Source organism: Callithrix jacchus, chromosome 5 (genome assembly GCF_049354715.1).
Source record: "Callithrix jacchus isolate 240 chromosome 5, calJac240_pri, whole genome shotgun sequence".
In the NCBI taxonomy this organism is placed as follows: domain Eukaryota; kingdom Metazoa; phylum Chordata; class Mammalia; order Primates; family Cebidae; genus Callithrix; species Callithrix jacchus.
In genome coordinates, this window is record NC_133506.1 from 42374417 (window position 1) to 42397542 (window position 23126).

Genomic DNA, 23126 nt, shown 5'->3' on the forward strand with positions numbered 1-23126 from the left:
ATAAAAATAAGCTGGCCCAGTATGGTGGTGCATGCCTGTGGTCCCAGCTCCTCGAAAGGCTGAGGTAGGAGGATCCCTTGAGCTGGGAGGTTGAGGCTGCAGTGAGCTATGATGACACCACTGCACTCCAATCTGGGCAACAGAGCAATACCCTCAATACTAAGAATTGACCGGGCGCGGTGGCTCACACCTGTAATCCCAGCACGATGGGAGGCTGAGGCAGGCAGATCATGAGGTCAAGAGATAGAGACCATCCTGGCCAACATGGTGAAACCCCATCTCTACTATAAAAACAAAAATTAGCCAGACGTGGTGGCACACACCTATAGTCCCAGCTACTCAGAAGGCTGAGGCAGGAGAATCGCTTGAACCTGGGAGGCAGAGGTTGTAGGGAGCCAAGATTGCGCCACTGCACTCCAGCCTGAAGACAGAGTGAGACTCTGTATCAAAAAGAAATTAAAATTAAAAAACAAAAGAAAGGCAAATGAATGCAGATCAGGTAAGAGCAAAAGACACCATACCCTTCTCAAGGAAGCTAATAAAAGCTGTGGTCTTGCTGTCCCCAAATGCACACTCCAAGCACCCTGTGCACCTTAAGGGGCTCATGGACATCCGAAAGCCCACCCATGGGTCCCACAGAGCCTGTGTTCTCCCAGTGACGATCCCCGCCACTCCCCGCACTAACACGGTCCCTTCCCTCCTCTCTCCGCAGCACATACAACTTCTCCGCTGACGGCTTCCACAGTTCAGCCCCGGGAGCCAACCTGTGCCTGGGCTCTGGCGTCCACGGTGGCGTGGACTGGATGAGGAAGCTGGCCTTCCGCTACCGGCGGGTGAAGGAGATGTACAATACCTACAAGAACAACGTCGGCGGTGAGTACCATGGGCCTTGGGCCTCCGAGGAAGGGAAGCTCATTGGGTGGGATGCTGTCCATTCTGTGTCCCTGCTGTGCCAAGGCACCAGTCAGAGAGATTCACAAGTTCAGTGCCAGCCCACTTAACGCAACCCTCATTAGGGCACTGGTATTTTGTCACCTTCACTTTGGGGGTGGGAAAGCTGAGGGGTGGAGGCTGCATCTGGTCCAAGATTCTTCAGGCCACAAATGGTGGGGGGTGGGCGTGGGGGCGGCATTCTCTTACCCACAGCCAGATGCTCTCACAGTGTGGTCCTCCAACCCCAGCAACAGCATCACCCACGGGCGTGCTGGAAATGCAGCTCCTCTGGCCCTGCCTCAGGCCTGTCAAATCTGAAACTCTGCGATGGGGCCCAGAATCTGTGTTTTCACAGCCCTAGAATCCCCCTCGGATTCTGGAATTCCAGAATCCCCCTTGGAATCAGAGGTGGGGGACTCACACCATGAGTCTTTGCAGCTCAGATTGTTGTCTACAGACTGACCAGATCAGCATCCTCCTGGAGCTGGTTAGAAGTTCAGGGTCTCAGGCCGGGCACAGTGGCTCACGCCTATAATCCCAGCACTTTGGGAGGCCGAGGTGGGCAGATCACGAGGTCAGGAGATCAAGACCATCCTGGCCAGCATGATGAAACCCTATCTCTAAAATAAAAAATAAAAAAACAAGATCAGGGTTTCCAGGAAGCAGAAGCTGCAGAGACCTGAGATTACAGCCACGGCGCCCCAGCCTGAGTGACAAAGCAAGACCTTGTCTCAAAAAAAAAAAAAAAAAAAGTGCAGGGTCTCAGGCCCCATCTTTGGCAACTGTCTCAGAATCTGCTTTTAAATTTTTTTTTTTTTGAGACAAGGTCTTGCTATGCTGCCCAGGCTGGTCTCAAACTACTCCTGACCTCAAGTGATCCTCCCACCTCAGCCTCCCAAGGAGCTGGGATTAGAGGCATGTACCAGCTGTCTGGCCCAGAATCTGCATTTTTAACAAGCCCGCCAGGTGACTGTGGAGGCATTAAAGTTGAAGAAGCCCCCGAAGTCACTGGTTCTCACACTTGGCTGTCATTGGAACCAGCCAAAGAGTTTCTGTTTCTGACTGCCTTGGTCTCGCTGCAGCCTGGACATGAGGAGCCATAAAGGTCTTTGGGTAATTCTAATGTGTGCAACAAGGAGAGACCCACTCCCCCACCCCCCACCAGCTTCAGCTACCTAGGACCATTCATTCATTGCCCCAAACAAGATGTGAGGCACTAGAGGTGAGGCTGGCTCAGCTGTGGTCTAGACAATTCTGGAGTTCTCTAGACCTCAATCCAGAGGTTTTTAGCTGGGGGTGATACTGCGCCCTCCCCAGGAGACATCTGGAAGTCTTCCTGGTTGTCACCATGCCGGTAACCAACCACTAGCCCGTAAAGGAAGGGTTTGAATGAGTAGGTGGCTAATAGTGTCTGCAATATACATACTGGCCCCAAAAGCTTCTGGTGCCCCTTCCCTCTACTTCTAAAAAGTGTGGAGTCCCACTTCTCAAACTTGACAGAACCCACTTCCAGTCCCAGCTCTGCCACTTTCTAGCTACGTGGCCTTAGGCAACATACATACAGTCATCTTTCTGTGCCTCAGTCTCTAGATCTATGAAATGAAGAGTACAAATACTTCTGCTTCCCTGGATTATTGAGAGGTTTATTTTTAATGCATACGAAAGGCATGACTCTGTGCCTGGTATACAGCAGGCACTCAGTACATGGTGGCATTTGTCACTAGTTCCTCTCAGTTTTGCTTGGGAGCCTCAGGTTCCATGTCTTCCACTTTCTCTGGTAGTTTTCCCATCGGTTCTTTGGGACAGACTTTCCATCATGTTTGTGGCTGCAGTCAGTCCTAATCCAGCGCACGTGCGGAGCACAGCCCTGGCAGTAGCTGGTGTGTATGGAGCACTTACTCCGCCAGTTTTGCCCCATTGTCATGGCATAGCTTCTTCACAGCATCCCTGTAAGGTAAATGTTTTTATCATCTGTGTTGCTCGAAAGCAGAAAGTGACATTACAGAGGTTAAGTATCCTGCCCAGCATCACACATACCAGGCAGAAGAGCCACAGTGGAGTCCCAGGCCGGGTGACTCCAACACCTCTGCCCTTCAAGGCCACACTTGGTGGCCTCTTGAACGCGAGTATGTTGATTGCAGGAGTGAAGCTGCAAGCTCTGGGCAGGTTGGGCGCTGCCTGCATACCCAGCCCTGCACAGAGGGAGGAGGGGAGCAGGAGGGCTTGCTTAGGGGAGACAGGGATGGAGTTGGCCAACAGAGAGCATCTGCTTTCCATCCAGGTTAAGGCCTGGGAAATGCCAGGGCTTTGTCAGGCTGCCCTGCTCGCCCATGGCTGAGGGGAGATCACCCGAGCTATCAGCTGGTGAGGAGCCCACAGCTGGCGGCATGCCGGTCCCCTTTCCCTCCCCAGCTGTTCCTGCATCACAGATCTAGCCAGGTGCATGGCTGCGGCTTCCAGCCTGGGGATCACCACAGATTCACATGATTCCAAGTGTTTTAGAAGGTAGGCCGGGCACAGTGGCTCACACCTGTAATTCCACCACTTTGGAAGGCTGAGGCGGATGGATCATGAGGTCACGAGTTCAAGACCAGCCTGGCCAAGATGGTGAAACCCATCTCTACTAAAAAATACAAAAATTAGCCAGGTGTAGTGGCACATGCCTGTAATCCCAGCTACTTGGGAGGCTGAGGCAGAGAACTGCTTGAACCTGGGAAGGAGAGGTTGCAGTGAGCTGAGATCATGCCACTGCACTCCAGCCTTGGAGACACACAAGACTCTGTCTTGGGGGGAAAAATGTGCTCAGAAGAAAGACTTCTGCAAAATACAGGCTAGAGGTAATACTTAGTAAGTCACCATCCAGGAGGCAGGGGTTGGAATCAGGGGCCTTGCCCTGATGTCGTTCCTTCTTCAGCCACTTCCTGTGTAGCCCTGAGCAGGTTATTTGACCTCCCTGTGCCTCAGTTTCCTCCTCGTGTGTAAAATGGGGCCACTGATGCTGCCCAGCTTCTAGGATTCATGCCAGGACATTGGGAATTCACACAGGAAGGTACTCAGAACGGTGTCTGACACACATACGCTCTCCTTAAGTGGTGCTGTGGTTATCTGGGGAAGGTGGGAAGGAGGAAAAAGCCAAGGAAACAGCTTGAAGCACATCTCCTGGCGTGGAGCAAAGTCAGGTGGCTGGGCAGTCAGCTACACAAGACAGCACATGGGAAGCCCTTTGTCAACTGAAAAGTGCTGAGTCCTTGTGAGTTTGTATTGTTACTAAGGGTTCCAGCTAATGGTCTCTGGGGAAGGCGCAGAGAGAGAGGAAAACCAGAGGTTATGTGTTCTTCAAGAGTTTCTAGACTAATGAGAATATGGGACATGTAGCAGTAAGAAGATTGATTGATTGATTGATTCATTCATTCATTCATTCATTCGTCCATGTGTCCATCATCAAAGGCCTAGGTTGTGGATTCAGCGGTGAATAAAAGAAACAAGGTCCCTGTTTCCTGAGTTTATATTCAATGGGTGGAGAAAACAGACCATCAATAAGTGAGCAAAGCACTTAAATTCTTTTTTTTTTTTTTTTTTTTTTATTTGTAAGACGGAGTCTTGCTCTGTCACCCAGGCTGAGTGCAATGGTGCCATCTTGGCTCACTGCAACCTCCACCTCCCAGGTTCAAATGAGTCCCCTGCCTCAGCCTCCCGAGTAGCTGGGATTGCAGAAGCACGCCACCATGCCCAGCTAATTTTTGTATTTTTAGTAGAGTCAGGTTTTTACCATGTTGACCAGGTTGGTCTCAAACTCCTGAGCTCAAGTGATCCACCTGCCTTAGCCTCCCAAAGTGCTGGGATTTCAGGCGTGAGCCACTGTGCCCAGCTTGAAATTCTTAATTCAGTCACTTCAGAGGATGATCATGCCCATAGAGGAAATAGAGGAATGTGGCAGACAGCCCGGCATGGGCAGGGGTGACCAGGGGACACTTGGAAAGTAGATCCAGAGTCCATCTCTCAGGAAGGAATATTTGAACTCAGTATTCTAAATATTCTAAATGAGATTCTAATGATGATAATCAGACGCCCAGAGCTGGGGGATGACCAGAACAGGTGAAGAGTCTATCAGTTCAGCCTGCATTCAGCTGCATAGGTAAGAGAACAACCAGCCAAAACACAACACAAAAAACAACAATGAAATGGGTTTTTTTCTAATATACAAGAGCTGTTGACATTCCAGAGCTGGCCAAGTACTCTACGGCGTTAGGAGCCCAGGAGTCTTATATATATATATATATATATATTTTTTTTTTTTGAGACAGAGTCTCACTCTGTTGTCTAGGCTGGAGTACAGTGACACAATCTCGGCTCACTGCAACCTCAGCCTCCTGGGTTCAAGTGATTCTCCTGCCTCAGCCTCCTGAGTAGCTGAGATTACAGGTGCCTACCACCACGCCTGGCTAACTTATATTTTTAGTAGAGACAAGGTTTCACCATGTTGGTCAGGCTGGTCTTGAACTCCTGACCTCAGATGATCCGCCTGCCTCGGCCTCCCAAAGTGCTGGGATTATAGGCATGAGCCACCACGCCCAGCCCCTTCAATCTTTTTATTTATTTATTTTTTGAGACTGGGTCTCGCTCTGTTTCTCAGGCTAGAGTGCAATGGCACGATCTCAGCTCACTGCAGCCTCAACTTCCCAGGCTGAAGCAATCCTCTGTCCTCAGCCTCCAGAGTAACTGGTACCACAGGTAATTTAAAAAGTAGCCATTTTTTTAATTTTCTGTAGAGAGAAGGTCTTCCTGTCTTGCCCAGGCTGGTCTCAAACTCCTGGCTCAAGCAATCCTCCCACCTCAGCCTCCCAAAGTGCTGGGGTTATAGGCATGAGCCACCTCACCCAACCAAAATCAGGATTCTTATTACTAATGAGAAGATCCTTTTGTATTTATATTTTTACTAATTACAAGTGAGAAAAATGGATAGTGGATGGCGACTAACAGTGTCTACCGCAAAGAGCAAATGAGAAGTCTCTTGAGACCAAAGGAGGGTGACACTTTTCAGAAAGATAAAGAAGGCCAGCGTGGCTGGAGCAAGGGAGCACGTGGTCAAGGATGGGGTGAGAGAGCTGGCAGTGTCCAGATGACGCAGGGCCTTGCAGCCCACAGGGAGGAGTTTGGACACGGGGATCTTCTATGTACAGAAGATGATATCTAAATACCACAGGCTCAGGCAGCATTTGGTCCTAATGAATTCATTCTTCCTTCAGCAAATACTGATTTGGCACCAAGCACAGGCTAGCCCCGGCTACGGAGGCTGCTGCTGCGGTGGCAAACAATCCTGACTTGGTTCCTGCCCTCATAGAGTGAACAGCTTAATGGCCAAGGCAGATGCGAAACACATTGTCACACAAATACACTTAAAATTCTAGTTGTGAGAAGTGCTATAAAGAAGAGCTACCATGTGTTGGGAGAATATAAACTAGAGGGACCTGACCCAGCCTGCAGAGATCAGGTTAGACCTTCCAGAATAAACAATATTTGAGACGAGTCCTTGAGGCAGGATGCAAAGGCTCACACCTGTAATTCCAGCACTTTGGGATGCCAAGGCAGGATTGCTTGAGGTCAGGAGTTCAAGACCAGTTTGGGCAACATAGCAAGACTCTGCCTCTATGAAACATATAAAAATTAGCCAGACATGGTGGCAGGCACCTGTAGTTCCAGCTACTCAGGAGTCTAAGGTGGGAGGCGTGCAGAATTGCTTGAGCCTAGGAGACTGGGGCTGCAATGAGCCATGATCACACCACTGCACTCCAGACTGTATGACAGAGCAAGACTTTGTCTAAAAAAAAAAAAAAAGAAGACAAGGCCTAAATGCAGAGATTGAGGGATTTAACCAGGCAAAAGCAGGATATGAGATAAGAAGAGTGGTCCAGGTTCTGAAATGAGGTATGCAAAGGTCCTGGGGCAGGAGCTCACTTGGTGTTTTAGGAAACCAACAAGAGGCCTCCGGGGCTAGAATGGAAAGACAGTGGGGAGATGAGACTCAGCAGAGCCAGGATCATGCTGCTGGGGGCTTTGAACAGTATCTTAAAGCTACTGAAGGCTGAGAGAATAGCAGACTGAGAAATACCCACAGGGTGGCTCTGGAAGTCAGCAGCCTGGATGCCCGCCCTTTATCCATTGTTTTCCCCCTATGGTGAGCAAGTCAGTCAACATCACAAAGCCTGTTTCTTCACCTAAAAAAAACAGAAATAAAAATTGTGTCCACCTCTAGGGTCATTGTGAGAATGAAATAAATCATGTTAAAAGCAGAGCCCTGTACATAATAAGCACTCAGAAATGTTCATCATTATTTTTGTATTTTATTATTAATTCCCTGTCTCCACCATAACAATATAAGCTCTATAATCTGCATGTTTTTGTTCATATCTGTGCATTCAGTGCCTATTACAATATCAAGCACTTAGAAGACACTCCTGAATTTTTTGCTGGATGCATGGATGGATGGAAGGCAGAATGGATGGGTGGATGGGTGGAGAGGTAGGTGGACGGATGGATGGATGGATGGATGGATGGATGGATGATTGGGTGGATGGATGGGTGGATAGGTGGGTGGGTGGATAGGTGGATGAATGGATGGATATTGGGTGAATAGGTGGATGGATAGATGGATGGATGGATATTAGGTGGCTAGATGGGTGGATAAGTGGGTAGGTAGATGGGTGGGTGGATAGGTGATTGAGTGGATGGATGGATGGATGGATATTAAGTGGATAGGTGGATGGATGGATGGATAGATAGATATTAGGTGGATAGGTGGGTAGGTAGATGGCTGGGTGGATAGGTGGGTGGGTGGATGGATGGATGGATACTGGGTGGATGGATGGATGGGTAAATGGGTGGGTGGATGGATGGATGGATGGATGGATATTGGATGGATGGTATTGGGTAGATGGATGGATGGATGGGTAGATAACTGGGTGGGTGGATGAATGGATGGATGGATATTAGGTGGATAGATGGGTGAATAGATGGGTAGGTAGATGGATGGGAGGATAGGTGAATGGCTGTATGGCTGGATGGATATTGGGTGGATGGATGGATGGATGGATAAACAGGTGGGTGAGTAGATGATGGATGGATGGATGGATGGATAGATGGATAGATATTGGTGGATGGATGGATGGGTGGATAGGTTGGTGGGTGGGTGGGTGGGTAGGTGGATGAATGGATGGATATTGGGTGGGTGAATGGATGGATGGATGGATGAATAGGTGGATCGCTCAGTGAATGGATTAATCGATCAATCTGCTGATCTCAGGATAAGATTAAGAGAAGCTGCTGGACTGAAGTTTGTTTTGAGTGACATAGGATTTTAACACTCAGGGTATAGTAACTAGATTCCTGTTCCCTACCTTCATCCCTTAGATCTTTCTAATATGATGACTAAATCTTTATTTCCTTTGTCCACAGGATTGATAGGAGCTCCAAAAAGGGAGACCTGGCTACAGCTCCGAGCCGAGCTGGAAGCTCTCACAGACCTCTGGCTGACCCACTCCTTGAAGGCACTAAACCTCATCAACTCCCGGCAAGTGACAGCCCCCATTTTCCTCTGTGCCACTGAACTTTCTCCCAGTAAGCAGTGTTGGCTCCACACTTGGGACAATAGGATGCCTCAAATTCTCACTTGCACATTTTCCAAAATTTTTTTTTGAGACAGAGTCCCACTCTGTCACCCAGGCTGGAGTGCAGTGGCATGATCTCGGCTCACCGCAACCTCTAACTCCCAGGTTCAAGTGATTCTCCTGCCTCAGCCTCCTGAGTAGTTGGGATTACAGGTGCCCGCCACCATGCCCAGCTAATTTTTGTACTTTTAATAGAGATGGGGTTTCACCATGTTAACCAGGCTGGTCTTGAACTCCTAACCTCAGGTGATCCACCTATCTTGGCCTCCCAAAGTGCTGGAATTACTGGCGTGAGCCGCTGTGCCCAGCCCAAATATTTAATAAAGTTTAAGTGCACAACTCAGTGGATACCCTGTAGCATAGCTGAGCTAACAGCTGCAGAGACTTTTCAGGGCCCAACAGGTTTCCAGGTTTCTGGATTCTCTCAAAGGATAAGAACTGGCATCCAGGCACCAGCTTACCCCAGCCCCCACCTCTCCCTATTGTCCTACAATTGTTCCATATTGCTCATTTACATTACCTGCAACTATTTAAGTATATGGCCCTTGCAATAAACATTTGCTTTTTTTTTTTTTTAAGACGGAGTCTTGCTCTGTCGCCCAGGCCAGAGTGCAGTGGCGCGATCTCAGCTTGTTGCAGCCTCTACCTCCCAGTTCAAGCGATTCTCCTGCCTCAGCCTCCCGAGTAGCTGGGATTACAGGTGCCCACCACCATGCCCAGCTAATTTTTGTATTTTTAGCAGAAACGGAGTTTCACCATGTTGGTCATGCCAGTCTCAAACTCCTGACCTTGTGATCCACCTGCCTTGGCCTCCCAAAGTGCTTGGATCACAGGCGTGAGCCACCATGCCCCGTCTAAACATTTGCTTTTTTGAATATGAAAAGTATTCTCCCCATACTACAATTCACTCCATCAGGCAGCTACAGGCTTAAAAGAGAGGAACAGTTGGAGAATCCCTGGGCCTGAACCATGAAGATGACAGCCACAGCCTCCAAGCCTACCAGATTTCCAGCCCACTCCAGGCTCGTGCAGCAGGAGGAGGCCTGGCCTTGTGGTCCCTCTGAGTTCTGATCCAGTCTCCTTTATCCTTAGGCCCAACTGTGTCAATGTGCTGGTCACTACCACTCAACTAATCCCTGCCCTGGCCAAAGTCCTGCTATATGGACTGGGGTCTGTGTTTCCTATTGAGAACATCTACAGTGCAACCAAAACAGGTAGGGAGAAGCCAGACCGCGGGGGGCAGGGGGGATGCAGGGATGGAGGGCAGGATTAGCTTTCCATCCTAGGAATGGGATGTTTAAGGTTTCCTTCCCTGGGGAAGTTGATGGAATTTGCCCATGGCCATGACTCAGATCCCCAAAGAAGCCCTCATAGACCACATGCCTTGACCTCTGCGCCTAAAGAAATTGGTTAGGACCAGTTTTCCAGAGTGTCTGTATGAGTGCAGATACAGGCACAGCTGCTATAACAAACACACCCCAAAATGCGAGGGCTAGCAAAAAGAGCCAAAGCTGATTTCTCCCTCATAGAACAGAACAGAGGTAGGTGGTCCAGGCTGGTGGAGTGACCCTGACCTCAAAGTCATCCAGAAACCCAGGTCTCTCCCATTTTATTTTTCCACCATCTCTTATGGTTTTATTCTCATGTATGGGGCCAAATCAGAGTTCCAGCACATGTTCATTCTAGCAGGTCTGATATTTGAAGGCCAAGCTCAGAAGCTATGCACATTACATTCTACTTACCGTCTGTCAGCCACAGTTTAGTCACTTGGCCACAAGGAGCTGCCAGGGAACCTGGGAAATGTAGTCCATAACTCAGCAATGATGCATCCAGCTCATGGAATTCTATTACTAAGGAAGTAAAACAGTTCCCACTACAGCATGGTACATGAGATGACTGTAACTAGGTGGTTCATCAAACAACCTTGTTCATCAAATAACTTTGAATTAAACCTGGAACCACAGAGAGAAAAGCATGGTTTTTCTTAATTCTCTTTCAAGGAGAGAGTCTTGATTTAGTGCTAGCCTGTATTTAACACCTCTGTAATACCTGCTAATCTTCCCTATTCACAAAGAGAACAAGTCCAGGCTCAGAGCTTTCATCAGGTAAGAGAATTTAATAACTAGAAATCAACAGCATCATTTGTTTATCATCAGTTATCTTTTCATGGCAAGAAATAATTGGTTTTCTACAAGGGGCTGATTTTTTTCATTCTTATATCACCTAAGAATGTATAATAATACAAAATAAATCTAGTTAAGATTTTTTTTTTCAGACAGTGTCTCATACTGTCACTCAGTCTGGAGTGCAGTGGCAAGATCACTGCTCACTACAGCCTTAGGCAATCCTCCCACCTCAGCCTCCCAAAGTGCTGTGATTACAGGCATGAGCCACCATGCCAAGATATTTTTAATTAGAAGCTTTTTTCATTGTTTTTTTTTTTCTCTAGAGCAAAAGAAAATTAACATAGTACTTTGGCAGCATTTTCTTAGAGCAATTTTGGTTTTACTGAAGTTCTATACCCAAACACTATATAAAAGTGCCTTTTAATTTTAAAATTATAATAATTCAGGCCATGCACTATACACTTAAAAATGGTTAAGATGTCTGGGCGCGGTGGCTCATGCCTGTAATCCCAGTACTTTGGAAGCAGAGACAGGCAGATCACTGAGGTCAGGAGTTTGCAAACAGCCTGGCCAATATGGTGAAACCCTGTCTCTACTAAAAAGTACAAAATTTAGCCAGGTGTGGTTACAGGCGCATGCCTGGAGTCCCAGCTACTCAGGAGGCCGAGGCAGGAGAATCACTTGAACCCTGGAAGTGGAGGTTATAGTGAGCCGAGATGGCACCAAAGCACTCCAGCCTGGGCAACAGAGCAAGACTGTGTCTCAAAAAACAGGCTGGGCCTGGTGGTTCACGCCTGTAATCCCAGCACTTTGGGAGGCCGAGGCAGGCGGATCACGAGGTCAGGAGATCGAGACCATCCTGGCCAACATGGTGAAACCCCGTCTCTACTAAAAAGTACAAAAAATTAGCCAGGCCTGGTGGTCCGTGCCTGTAGTCCCAGCTACTCAGGAGGCTGAGGCAGGAGAATTGCTTGAAACCGGAAAACAGAAGTTGCAGTGAGCCAGGATTGTGCCACTGCACTCCAGCCTGGTGATAGAATGAGACTCTGTCTCAAAAAAATAGCGTCCAGCACATGACATGAAGTGCATTCAAACGGTGCACATCCGTTGCCACGCCTCCATCAGGCAGCTGCAGATATCTGGAGCCTGCTGTAACCCCCAAGCTGCCTCCTCCTGCGTGTTGCCCTGGGCAAGCTGCTGACCCTCGCTGTGTTTCCAGCTGTCATCATCCTAACCTGGGAATGATAACAGTGCTCACCTGAGAAGTCTGCGCAAGCGCGAGATGAGTCATACTGGGCCCTTGGGAGCACAGCTGCAGGCGGCCAGCTCTTAATGAGCGGGTATTGGCTGCAGTCCTGGGTCCTCACAGAGCCCTTTTTCTTTCTTTCCTGTGTGTGTGCAGGGAAGGAGAGCTGCTTCGAGAGGATAATGCAGAGATTCGGCAGAAAAGCTGTCTACGTGGTGATCGGTGATGGTGTGGAAGAGGAGCAAGGAGCAAAAAAGGTACTTCTTCCGCCTCTCAGATTGCGTTTTCCTGCTCTTGTGAGTGCCCATCATGGTCTTCAAGGGCTCCTTCCATGATTTCCTCCCCTCCCCGTGGCTGGCTGGGTCCTCCTTCCCAGGCTCCTTGCTTGGCGGTCCATTCCATCTGCAAATCGCAGAAGCATCCTGAGTAATTTCCTTCTACAAATCCCCCTCTCTGCCTCTGGCTGCCGCCCCTGGTAGCCCTGGATTGTTTCTGGGACAACTGCTTGGGAGCCCAGAGACGCTCCGGCGGGGCAGGCTGGTGGGGGGCCAGTGCACGTGCGTGTGTTTTATTTAATACTGACTGATCATATGTTCCAAGAACCCTTCCCAGTTAATAAAGACAGCATTAAGCTAATGAAAAAGAAAATCCTGCATTTGTGATCTCGGGCCCGTGAGGAGAGGGCAGGGGGTTCTGGTGGCCACATCTCTGTTCTTGGAAAAGAAACAGCTGCCAAAGTCCTGGGTCTGGACCTGTCAACAGCACCCCAGAGAGGCTGCCACCCGCCACCCGGAGGCCTGGGAAGTGGATTGTTAATGTTGCAGAGCTTAATTAGGGGGACCTGGTTTCCCCCATCTCTGCCTGGCAACAAATCCCAAGGAAATGCAAAAATGTGTAGGGTCTCAGCAGATGAAACCCAGAGGAAGAGGGAAGCCCTAGGGTCCTGGGAGAGGGACTCGGGAGAGAGGAGCTTGGAAGGCTTTGCAGGCACTGTTCCCTCCACCTGGAAGGCTCCTCCCCTTTCCCCGGGAGATGTCATCTCTGTTAGCAGCCGCCGTGAGCCCCGCTAAGAAATGGGAGCTGCTTCTGAGGGAGAAGGGGAGAAACGATCTTTAAGGCTGCTGACAGGGTCAGTCACACCGGTGTGTGGCCGGCATCCTGAGGTGCTGCCCAAACCCCATGCCCTTCACCACCATAGCTTTTGTTGTGGTCTTTTGTGAGACTGAGTCTTGCTCTGTTGCCAGGTTGGACTGCAGTGGCTCAATCTCAGCTCACTGAAACCTCTGGCTCCCGAGTTCAAGTGATTCTCCTCCCTCAGCCTCCCAAGTAGCTGGGACTACAGGCGCCTGCCACCATACCCAGCTAATTTTTATATTTTTAGTAGAGACGGGGTTTCACCATGTTGGCCAGGATAGTCTCGATCTCTTGACCTTGTGATCCACCCGCCTTGGCCTTTCAAAGTGCTGGGATTACAGGCGCCCGGCCCACCACCATAACATCATCCTGGTATTCAGTCCTCCAAAAACTCCTACAAAGTGGGTATCATTGCATCCTTTTTTTTTTTTTTTTAGAGATAGGGTCTCACTCTGTCACCTAGGCTTGTGTACAGTGGCACAGTCTCAGCTTACTGCAGCCTCTACTTCCTGGACTCAACTGATCCTCCCACCTCAACCTCCAAGCAGCTGGGACTACAGACAGGCACCGCCATGCCTGGCTAATTTTTTGTGTTTTTTTTTATTATTATTATTTTTTTTTTTTTTTGTAGAGATGAGGTTTTGCCATGTTACCTGGGCTGGCCTCAAACTCCTGGACTCAAACAATGTGCCCAAAAAGCTGGGATTACAGGCCTGTGCCTGGCCACACCTCATTTTATAGATGACAGAATTTGAGACTCAGAGAGGTTGATTAATTTGCCTAAGGTTACACATCTGACACAAACCTACCTTTGTCTTGCTCTAAACGCCTGACAGGGAGGGGACAGACTTATGAGTTTCAACACAGTTGGTTTTCACCCCTGAGCTAGTCAGGCAAGAGTAGAGTCCAACAAAGAAGACTAGATACACACCCGCCACACACACAACTCTCATAAAAGTCCATCTGCTGGTGTTGAGGCAGAAGCTCCAGCGCATTAGTGAGAAACGTATCCACCCCCACCCCCCAGCGCATTCGTGAGAAACGCGTCCACCCACAGCTCTCTCAGCTGAGGAACGGAAGGCATTAGCCCAGACCGACACCCGAGCCGTGTGAAATACGCCGCAGGACCAGGCGCTTCAACGGTTTCTGCTGACAGTGTTGTTAATATCTCCACTTTAGTGGGTCATTTGTCTCTGCCTGTCCACAAGTGATGAATCCACTGGCACTCTGGAGCCTTTAAGCCTGGGAGAGGAAGCTGGAACATTCTCTTTCTTTCACCTTTGCTCATTCTCTCTCAGAAAAATGAATCATACTTTTTTTTTTTTTTTTTTTGAGTCTTGCTCTGTCACCCAGGCTGGAGTGCAGTGGTGTGATTTCTGCTCACTGCAACCTCCACCTCCCAGGTTCAAGCGATTCTCATGCCTCAGCCTCAAGTAGCTAGGATTACGGGTGTGAGCCACCACACCCAGCTAATTTTCGTAATTAGTAGATTACAAAAATAGAGACAGGGTTTTGCCATGTTGACTAGGCTGGTCTCAAACTCCTGACCTCAGGTGATCTGCCCACCTCGGCCTTCCAAAGTGCTGGGATTACAGGTGTGAGCCACACTGTTTAAAGAGAGCAGGATTGGCCAGGTGGCAACCAGAATCCATCCTTGCAAAGAAAGGAAGGCTTGGCCAGGATGAGGGCAGGGTGGGAATGCTGGGGCAGTGAGAAGGCAGAGATGAGAGCTGTTCCCATAGGAGATGGTTTTCTGCTTCTGGAAATTGTTTAGAGACTGTAGAACAGGCCGGGCATAAATAAGATGAGTAGTCTTATTTATTATCTTTTAAACTACTGAGAAACCCCAGCACTCATTCCTCCATATACACATGTATATACAATTATATATACAGTTCATCCTGCATCCCTTTTTCCTGTTTATCTGGATATCAGGAGGCTGAGTCAGGAGGATCAGCTGAGCCCAAGAGCTGAAGGCTGCAGTGAGCCATGATCTGCACTCCAGCCTGGACAACAAAGTGAGACTCCATCTCTAAAATTAAAAAAAAAAAAAGAAAGAAAATTCAGCTGGGCACGATGGCTCATGCCTTAATCCCAACACTTTGGGAGGATGAGGTGAATGGATCGCTTGAGCCCAGGAGTTTGAGAGCTGCCTGGGCATGGTGAAAAGCTATCTCTACAAAAAATACAAAAATTAGCCGGATGTGATATCATGCATCTGTAGTCCCAGCCACCCGGGAGGCTGAGGTGGGAGGATCGCTTGAGCCTGGGAGGTTGAGGCTACAGTGAGCAGAGATTATGTCACTGCACTCTACCCTGGACAACAAAGATATACCCTGTCTCCAAAAGAAAAGAAAAGAAAACTCAACATCATGACAATAACATGAGGCAAGTACCACCTGCTGAAAAAAGAAAGAAAAGGCAAAAGCTGTGAAGAAAGCAGATTAGTGTCATCCTGGCCTGGCTAGCTACCGTGACCCGCTCAAGACTCCAAGACCAGTTCTATTTGTTCACGGTGGAAATGGTCAGATGTTGGGGGGCAGTTCCAGCATCTAGCTGTGTCTTTCTTCTTGAAGTAAGAGATTCAGAGCACTGCAGCCTCCAACTCCTGGCCTCAAGCAGTCCTCCTGCCTCAGCCTCCCAAAGTTCTGGGATTACAAGTATGGGCCACGGTGCCCAGACAAGAACAAATGTTTAAAAAGAATTGCTTTCCCACTGTGCAATTTAACACCATGTCAGTGCACCACCTAAGACCACACTGGGACCAATGGAGGCAAGAGGGGCAAACAGGGATCGTGCTGGGCAGTGCCGGATGAGCCCGTCAGAGCAGGCTGTGAGTGGATATAAATGGTCAGCCATACTGGTGGGTACTGGCCAGATGTGGGTCTGCCAGCAACGTCAAGTACTGCATAGTTTGGGAAGTCCCCACATGCTAGACTTAACTGGGTTGACATCTCACATGGCCCTATAACCACAGACATGGGATCCGGGGGCAGGGGCGGGGCCATAACCTTGTGGCTGGTGTTCTGTGTTTCAGCACAACATGCCTTTCTGGCGGATATCCTGCCATGCGGACCTGGAGGCACTGAGGCACGCCCTGGAGCTGGAGTATTTATAGCAGGATCGGCAGCATCTCTGCTGGCCATCTCACCCCCAGAGCCCCTCGCCTTCCCCATCTCCCCGCTGAGAACTCCAGAGACCCAGATGCTGAACACCAGCCAGGAGCCCTGCCACCCACAGGACATGTCCAGTGACCATCTCCGAAACCATGATCAGTCCAAACTAGGGTTCTGGGAGCCAAGTACCCACCATTGGCTTCGGATTATTTGACGTTGGGGCAAAGGGCTGGCTCGGAGTCTAGACTCTTCTACATGACTCACAGAACAAAAGCAAGGAATTGCTGATGTGGGGGAGGGCTGGTGATGAGGAGGGGACAGGTTTGTTTTGTCTTTTTAATTTATGGACTAGTCTCATTACTCCAGAGTTTTGCTCTTGTACCTGTGTGGCTGGGTTTCTTAGTCATTGGTTTGGTTTGGTTGTTTGAACTGGCATGTGGCTGGTTCACAGTTCTAATGCAAGCACTCTCTTCCTCAAGTTGTGCTTTGGGGGGGATAATCATTCTTTGAACATTAGAGACGGAGGCAGTTCGAGCTGTCGGGAAGACTGTTGCTTATTTTGTTTTTAAAGACCCTACATGATGTCATGTGGACAGTGCACGTGCCTTACGCTGCATCTTGTTTTCTAGGAAGAGGGGGATGCTGGGAAGGAGTGGGTGTTTCGTGATGGATAAAAGGCATGAAATAAAACCACGTTTACATTTGGAAGTGGGGTAGGGTGTGCTTACTTTATTGCCACTCTTGAGGCTTCCAAATGTGTTGGCCTTTCTAAGGACTTTATCAGTTGCAAAAGAATAAATTCCAACTCACATTGGCTTAAGCCAAGAAAAATGGGGTGGCTTAAGGGAAGAAGGAGAAGAGAGAAAAAGAGGGAGGGAGGGAGGGAGGGAGGGAGGGCACAGGGACAAGTGTCTCCAGGAACTTTAGGTGGTGTCTGGATTCAGGTGATGAAATGGCTTTCTCTCGTGTGGCCTTAATTCTCAGGCAGGCTCTTCCCTGTGTGGCAAAGGTGGCTCCAAGAGTCTTTCAGCAAAACCACACAGACAGAAGGAGAGCGCCTTCCTCAGCAGGCGCAACGAAAGCCCCAGGACTGTGCCTTGTTGGCCAAATCTGAGGCTCCAGCAACCCACGGAGCTGGGATTTAGGGCTGGAGTCTGTCCTGAACAGCAAGTCGAAGAAGCCTAACCGCCAAGGGAAAAAAATGAGCTTTTATTAAAAGAATTGGAGGAATCGAGGGACAGGCTGGAAAATGCAACTGACTGCCATGGTAGGACTTCATTTTCCAGTGGATGGGGCATGAGTGAAGGATCGGGTGTAAAGGGCAAGGGGGGACATCTGGAGAAATTCCGAAGACATCTGGAGCACTGTCACTACCCACAGCAGACCAGGCAGGACCTGGGTCTATCTGACTGGATGCTAAGCAGAAATAGAGGTTCCTTCCGTATTAACGTTGGTAAAATCCGGAATTATAAGTCAGCTGACACATGTCATGGGAGATGGAGATCTCTGCAACTGGAGTCTCAGAGCTAGAATCTCTGATGACTAGAAAACTATCACCGGCCAGGCATGGTGGCTCATGCCTATAATCCCAACACCTTGGGAGGCCAAGGCGTGTGGATCACTGGAGCCCAGGGCTTTGAGACCAACCTGGGCAACATGGTGAAACCCCACCTTTATAAAAAATATGAGAATTAGCCACGCGTAGAGCATGCATCTGTAGTCCCAACTACTCAGGAGGCAGAGATGGGAGGATCTCTTGGGCCCAGGAGGTTGAGGCTGTAATGAGCCATGATCACACTGCCGCACTCCAGCTGGGGTGACAGAGCAAGACCCTGTCTCAAATTTTTTTAAAAAGCCATCACCAAGGATCAGATAGACTCCCTTACTAGACTCTGAGCTTCTCAGGGGGTAGGTACTGTTGGTTTCATCTCTATATCCACAGAATCCAAGTAGCCAGACACAAAGTAGAATCCCATTATAGATGGGATAGAATGAAGGATGGAAATATTAATGGAATCACAGCCAGACCTGTGATATCAGATGATAATATGGGTGAATGGCCATTTGGACAAATGGAAAAATGGATGGTTAAATAGTTGAGTAGGTGGGTAGATGGCCATTTGGTTAGGTGATTAGATGGTTAATTGGAAGGTGGGTAGGTAATTGGGTGACTGGAAGATGGATAGATGAATGAACAGATACTATTTGGGATGACTAGATGGATAGGTGGATAGATTATGGGTACGTGGATGAACAGGTGGATTATTGGATAGATGACCAGAACAATAATCAAATACTTGTGTGATGAGATGAATGAATAGATGGTGGTTTGGATGAGTGAAGGGTTGGGGGGTTTTACGGAAATATGGATAGATGGTTAGGTGGGTGAGTTAGTGGATAAATGAGTGGGTTGTTTGGATAGGTAGATGGATGGAATGACTGATGGTGTATGATGACTGGATATGTGGGTGAGAGGAAAGTTTAATGTGCAGGTGGATGGAAAGTTAAATGGAAATGAAGTGTGACAGTTAGATGGATAGAGAGTGGAATGGAAGTTAAGAATCTTTAATGTTGCCTAAAATATCTCAGTCAGCCTCATTATCATCTGCCAGCTTAGGTTTCTTCTAGAATGAGTGGAGGAGCTTAATTGGATGAGTTGACTTCTGGCTGGAGTGGAGAAAGAGACGAGTACAGCCACCCAGTCACCACCCATCCACGGGGAGTCCGTGAAGTGAGTACCCTGAATCCCCCAAATCCCCCAGACTCCCCACTGTTTAGCAGTCTTGCCACACAGAAACCCACTTGTAATCATCATCTCCCCATTTCGCCCTTCCTGCTACCATCAAAACCTGCTATCGGGGAAAATTCTGTTTAGAGTCCAACAAAGAGTAAATTACTTCTTAAGAAATTTTTTTCTTTTAGTAGGATTTCAGCTATTGCACACAGGAGATCTTGGATGAAACAGATCTTCCCCTTGACCCTGAAATTAAACCACCTAGGTGATTGACTGCATTTTTGTTGTGACGATTAAATGCCAAAGGCTGGTTCTGACAAAAGCTAACAGTCCACAGTCTTGAAGGAGAGTGTTTTAACTTGAATTCCTTCTGGATGGCTCAGAGCTGCTGGGGAGTAAGGATAGTAGCAAGAAAGGCCCCTCCCTGAGCCCTATTGCACAGCACAGGGTGATCTCAGTGGTCTGAGAGCCAGGGACCCCTGGGAAAGTCCTGGTAACCAGTTTCAAAGTAGCTGGAATACACCCACTCATCCATGCTTCTCCAGCTCATCCATTCACAATTTTCAAGGTGATGAAGGCACTCTCCCACCTCTCTTTCATATGTCTGATTTCATCAGCCTCCTGTAAGCAGCTACATTCCTTAATTTTTTTTTTAGACCAATTCTCACTCTGTTGTCCAGGCTGGAGTGCAGTGGTATGATCTCAGCTCACTGCAACCTCTGCCTCCTGAGTACAAGTGATTCTCATACATCAGCCTCCCAAGCAGCTGGGACTATAGGTGTGAGCCACCATGCCTGGTTAGTTTTCATATTTTTAGTAGAGATGGGGTTTCACCATGTTGGCCAGGCTGGTCTTGAACTCCTGACCTCAGGTGATTCACCTGCCTCGGCCTCCCAAAGTCCTGAGATTATAGTTGTGAGCCACTGAGCCCGGCCCCTTAATTTATTTTATATCCCATTAAAGTTTCTTTATGCAAATATGATAATATATTTCTTATTTCTTCTTCATTGTTGCAGAAAGGATGGCAGTTGCCATTGGCTTTTTTTCACTTAGCGATGTGTTTTGGAGTTAGATCCAGGTTAATCACCATTCTGTTATTTGCCAGGTGCTCGTTTCAAGTTCTGGATGCAGAGGTGAAAATGAGCAGATGAGGTCCCGACTGTCACAGAGCAGAGGGAACTGGGGAGAAAGCAGTCCCATTGACACTCAGGCAGCCTTTGCCACCCAGTCCCACATGAAAAAAGGTTTTCGCCAGCCAGGAGCAGGGAACCAGCACACACACCTCAGTCACAGGCTTTCGTTCAGCCTTGAGCCACAATCCGTGTCCCCTTCCAAGATCTGCCTTGAGGTCAGCAGAAGAGAAGGGGCCCTGTGAGCCTCAGCAAGGAGAAGGTGGATCTTGGAGGCCTAAGTTAACCAACTTTTTTATCTTTTTCTTTTCTTTTTTTTTTTTTTTTTGAGACAGAGTTTCGCTCTTGTTACCCAGGCTGGAGTGCAATGGCATGATCTCGGCTCACCGCAACCTTCTCCTCCTGGGTTCAGGCAATTCTCCTGCCTCAGCCTCCTGAGCAGCTGGGATTACAGGCACACACCACCATGCCCAGCTAATTTTTTGTATTTTTAGTAGAGACGGGGTTTCACCATGTTGACCAGGATGGTCTCGACCTCTTGACCTCGTGATCCACCCGCCTTGGCCTCCCAAAGTGCTGGGATTACAGGCTTGAGCCACCGCGCCCGGCCAGTTAACCAACTTTTTAAAAGAGTCGTTGAAAGGGGTCCCAAGAACAACTTCTTGACAGAAAAGGCAGTATCTCTCCAGGGAGCATTCAGGGACCATAAAGGGGTCTTGGTGCTTGTCCAGGAGGTAAAATATTGATCTTTTTGCTGGCTGAGAGTTTAGCTTTAGGGCAGACAGCATGGTACTGTTAGCCCAAAGATGGAGGCTTACCCCAGTACAAAGTCACTTCAGATAGCGCCTTGAGTCCAGAAGCAAGGATTGGCAGGATGCTGCGTAGACTCCCCGAAACAGCATGGGACTTGCCCTGGACTCACTGGAGGAGGTGACATTTGAGCTGAGACCAGTATGACAAGAAAGGCCAGGGACAGCATTCCAAGGAGAGGTGCAGGAAGTACACAGTTCCAGGCAGGACAAAGGAAAGAAAGGAAGCGGGTGTGGCTGGAGGCCAAGGCCAAGGTTGGAGGGGGTGGGCGTGATAGGGTCCAAGGGCAAGACCAGGCCAGAGCTGGTGGGACCCTATTCTTTTTGGATTTGGGATTATATTCTAAATCCAGGGAAAAGACAAAAGGTTTTAAGCACGGTGCTTAAAACCAATCAGGTTTTAAACAGGAGGGTGCTGTGATGTGATTGATATTCTTAAAATCACCCTGGCTGCTGTCGGGAGAATGGTTAGGAGGGGCAGCATGAAGCGTCTGGGCAAGGGATTCCTTCATACATTTCAAAAATTTTTTTAATTTCATAATTAATGTAAAGTTTATTGCACAAATCTCAAATCTCAATTATTTTTACGTATGATTATGCTGGGATAATTACAGCACCCAGATCAAGATGGAAAACATTTCCAGGCAAACGGCTGGACATGCCCCGCCCAGTCTATATCCACATTCCATGACTGTTCTAGTTCCTGTCGTTAAGATTGTTTGGCCTGATCTAGAACTTCATATAAATGGACTCAGAGCGTAATCTTTGGTGCCTGGCCTCTTGGACTCAGAATGTTTTTGAGATGTACCCATGTTCTTGCACGGGCCTGTGGCTCATTCTGGGAACAGGAGAATTTGCGTTTAAAACACTGGAGCATTTTTCCCGGAATATTTTAAGCCCCATGATGCAAGCTCAGCGCCCGAGAAGCTGTGCTCCCCTGCAACCACCAGGGGGCAGTGCGGCCCCACAGCTGGCCCAGCCGCCCGCAGGTGCCACTTGAAGTCGGACCAGGAAAGAGCAACAGCGCAAGGCTTCCGAGGACAGATTCCAAAGGCGTCTGCTTTGGGCTGCGCCGGACTACAGGGATTGCTCTGATGATACTGCAGCACCGCCGACATGTTAGGCCCAAGAGGTCATGGTAAGGTGACCTTCTACAGTGACCACAGTGGTGGCCTCAGCTGACACAATGTCTATGCAGGAGGCAGATGGACAGTGTGGTGGCCTCAAGAATGGCCCTGCCACACACAGGGCTGGGAAACTGTTCCTGCACTCTGCCCAGCTTTAAACATGGACCGCGCCAGTGTTTAATAATGTAATTGTAAGAATGAGTTAACTTGTTGCCTGGGGGAAATGTTAGGTAGGTAGGTAGGTAGGTAGGTAGGTAGGTAGGTAGGTAGGTAGGTTGGTGGGTTGGTTTAAGATAGGGTCTCGCTCTGTTGCCCAGGCTGGAGTCAAATGGTGCGATCACAGCAGCCTTGACCTCCCAGGTTCAAGCGATCCTCTTTCCTCACCTTCCTGAGCAGCTGGGACTACAGGCATGTGCCACTACACCTGGCTAATTTTTTGTATTTTTTGTAGAGATGGGGTTTTGCCATGTTGCCCAGGCTGGTCTCAAACTCCTGGGCTCAAGCAATCCACCCATCTAGCCTCCCAAAGGGCTGGGAGTACAAGTGTGAGCCACCGAGCCCAGCCGGATTTATTTTTAAATCCAGAAGTTCATTTGAGAAGGATGATAATCCAGCTCTGGCCAAATGCTGATTTTTAAATTCAACCATTGGGCCATGGCTCACACCTATAATTCCCAGCATTTTGGGAGGCTGAGGCAGGAGGATCACTTGAGCCACAGAAGTTTAGGCTGCAGCCATGATCACACCATAGCACTCCAGCCTGGGTGACAGAGAAAGGCAAGACCATGTATCAAAAATCTCAAAAAAGGCCAAGGCAATTAGATCACTTGAGGTCAGGAGTTCAAGACCAGCCTGGCCAACATGGTGAAACGCTGTCTCTATTGAAAATACAAAAATCACCCTGGCAAAGTGGCACACGCCTATAGTCCTGGCTACTTGGGAGGCTGTGGCAGGAGAATCACTTGAACCCGGGAGGCAGAGGAGTTGAAGTGAGTCCCAAGATCGTGCCACTCCAGCCTGAGAGACAGAGCAAGACTCTGTCTCTAAATAAATAAGTAAACAAATAAATAGGAGTGTATATGTATCATGTATGTGTGTCTAACTAAG

At 48.7% G+C, this 23126-nt stretch overlaps 1 protein-coding gene and 1 long non-coding RNA gene across 8 annotated transcripts in view; one reads left to right on the forward strand and one right to left on the reverse strand.

The window, feature by feature from the left end:
- Positions 1-16927, forward strand: part of EYA2 (EYA transcriptional coactivator and phosphatase 2) — a 287124-nt gene extending 270197 nt beyond the window's left edge. For 6 of the 7 annotated variants that reach the window (XM_002747615.7, XM_078371822.1, XM_054255424.2 and 3 more), the window contains 5 exons: positions 713-873; positions 8386-8500; positions 9690-9811; positions 12126-12226; positions 16141-16927. In XM_002747615.7, the coding sequence (XP_002747661.1) occupies positions 713-873; positions 8386-8500; positions 9690-9811; positions 12126-12226; positions 16141-16221 (580 nt within the window). In that variant the 3' untranslated portion in view covers positions 16222-16927. The remainder of the gene's footprint in view (positions 1-712; positions 874-8385; positions 8501-9689; positions 9812-12125; positions 12227-16140) is intronic. The other variant, XM_078371823.1, reaches the window with a different exon arrangement.
- Positions 2751-12463, reverse strand: LOC118153620 (uncharacterized). Its single transcript, XR_013535219.1, has 4 exons — positions 11982-12463; positions 10340-10390; positions 7047-7148; positions 2751-2880 (listed from the first exon to the last, which is right to left on the reverse strand). It is a non-coding gene; the product is annotated as an uncharacterized LOC118153620 (long non-coding RNA).
- Positions 16928-23126: the final 6199 nt, after the last annotated feature.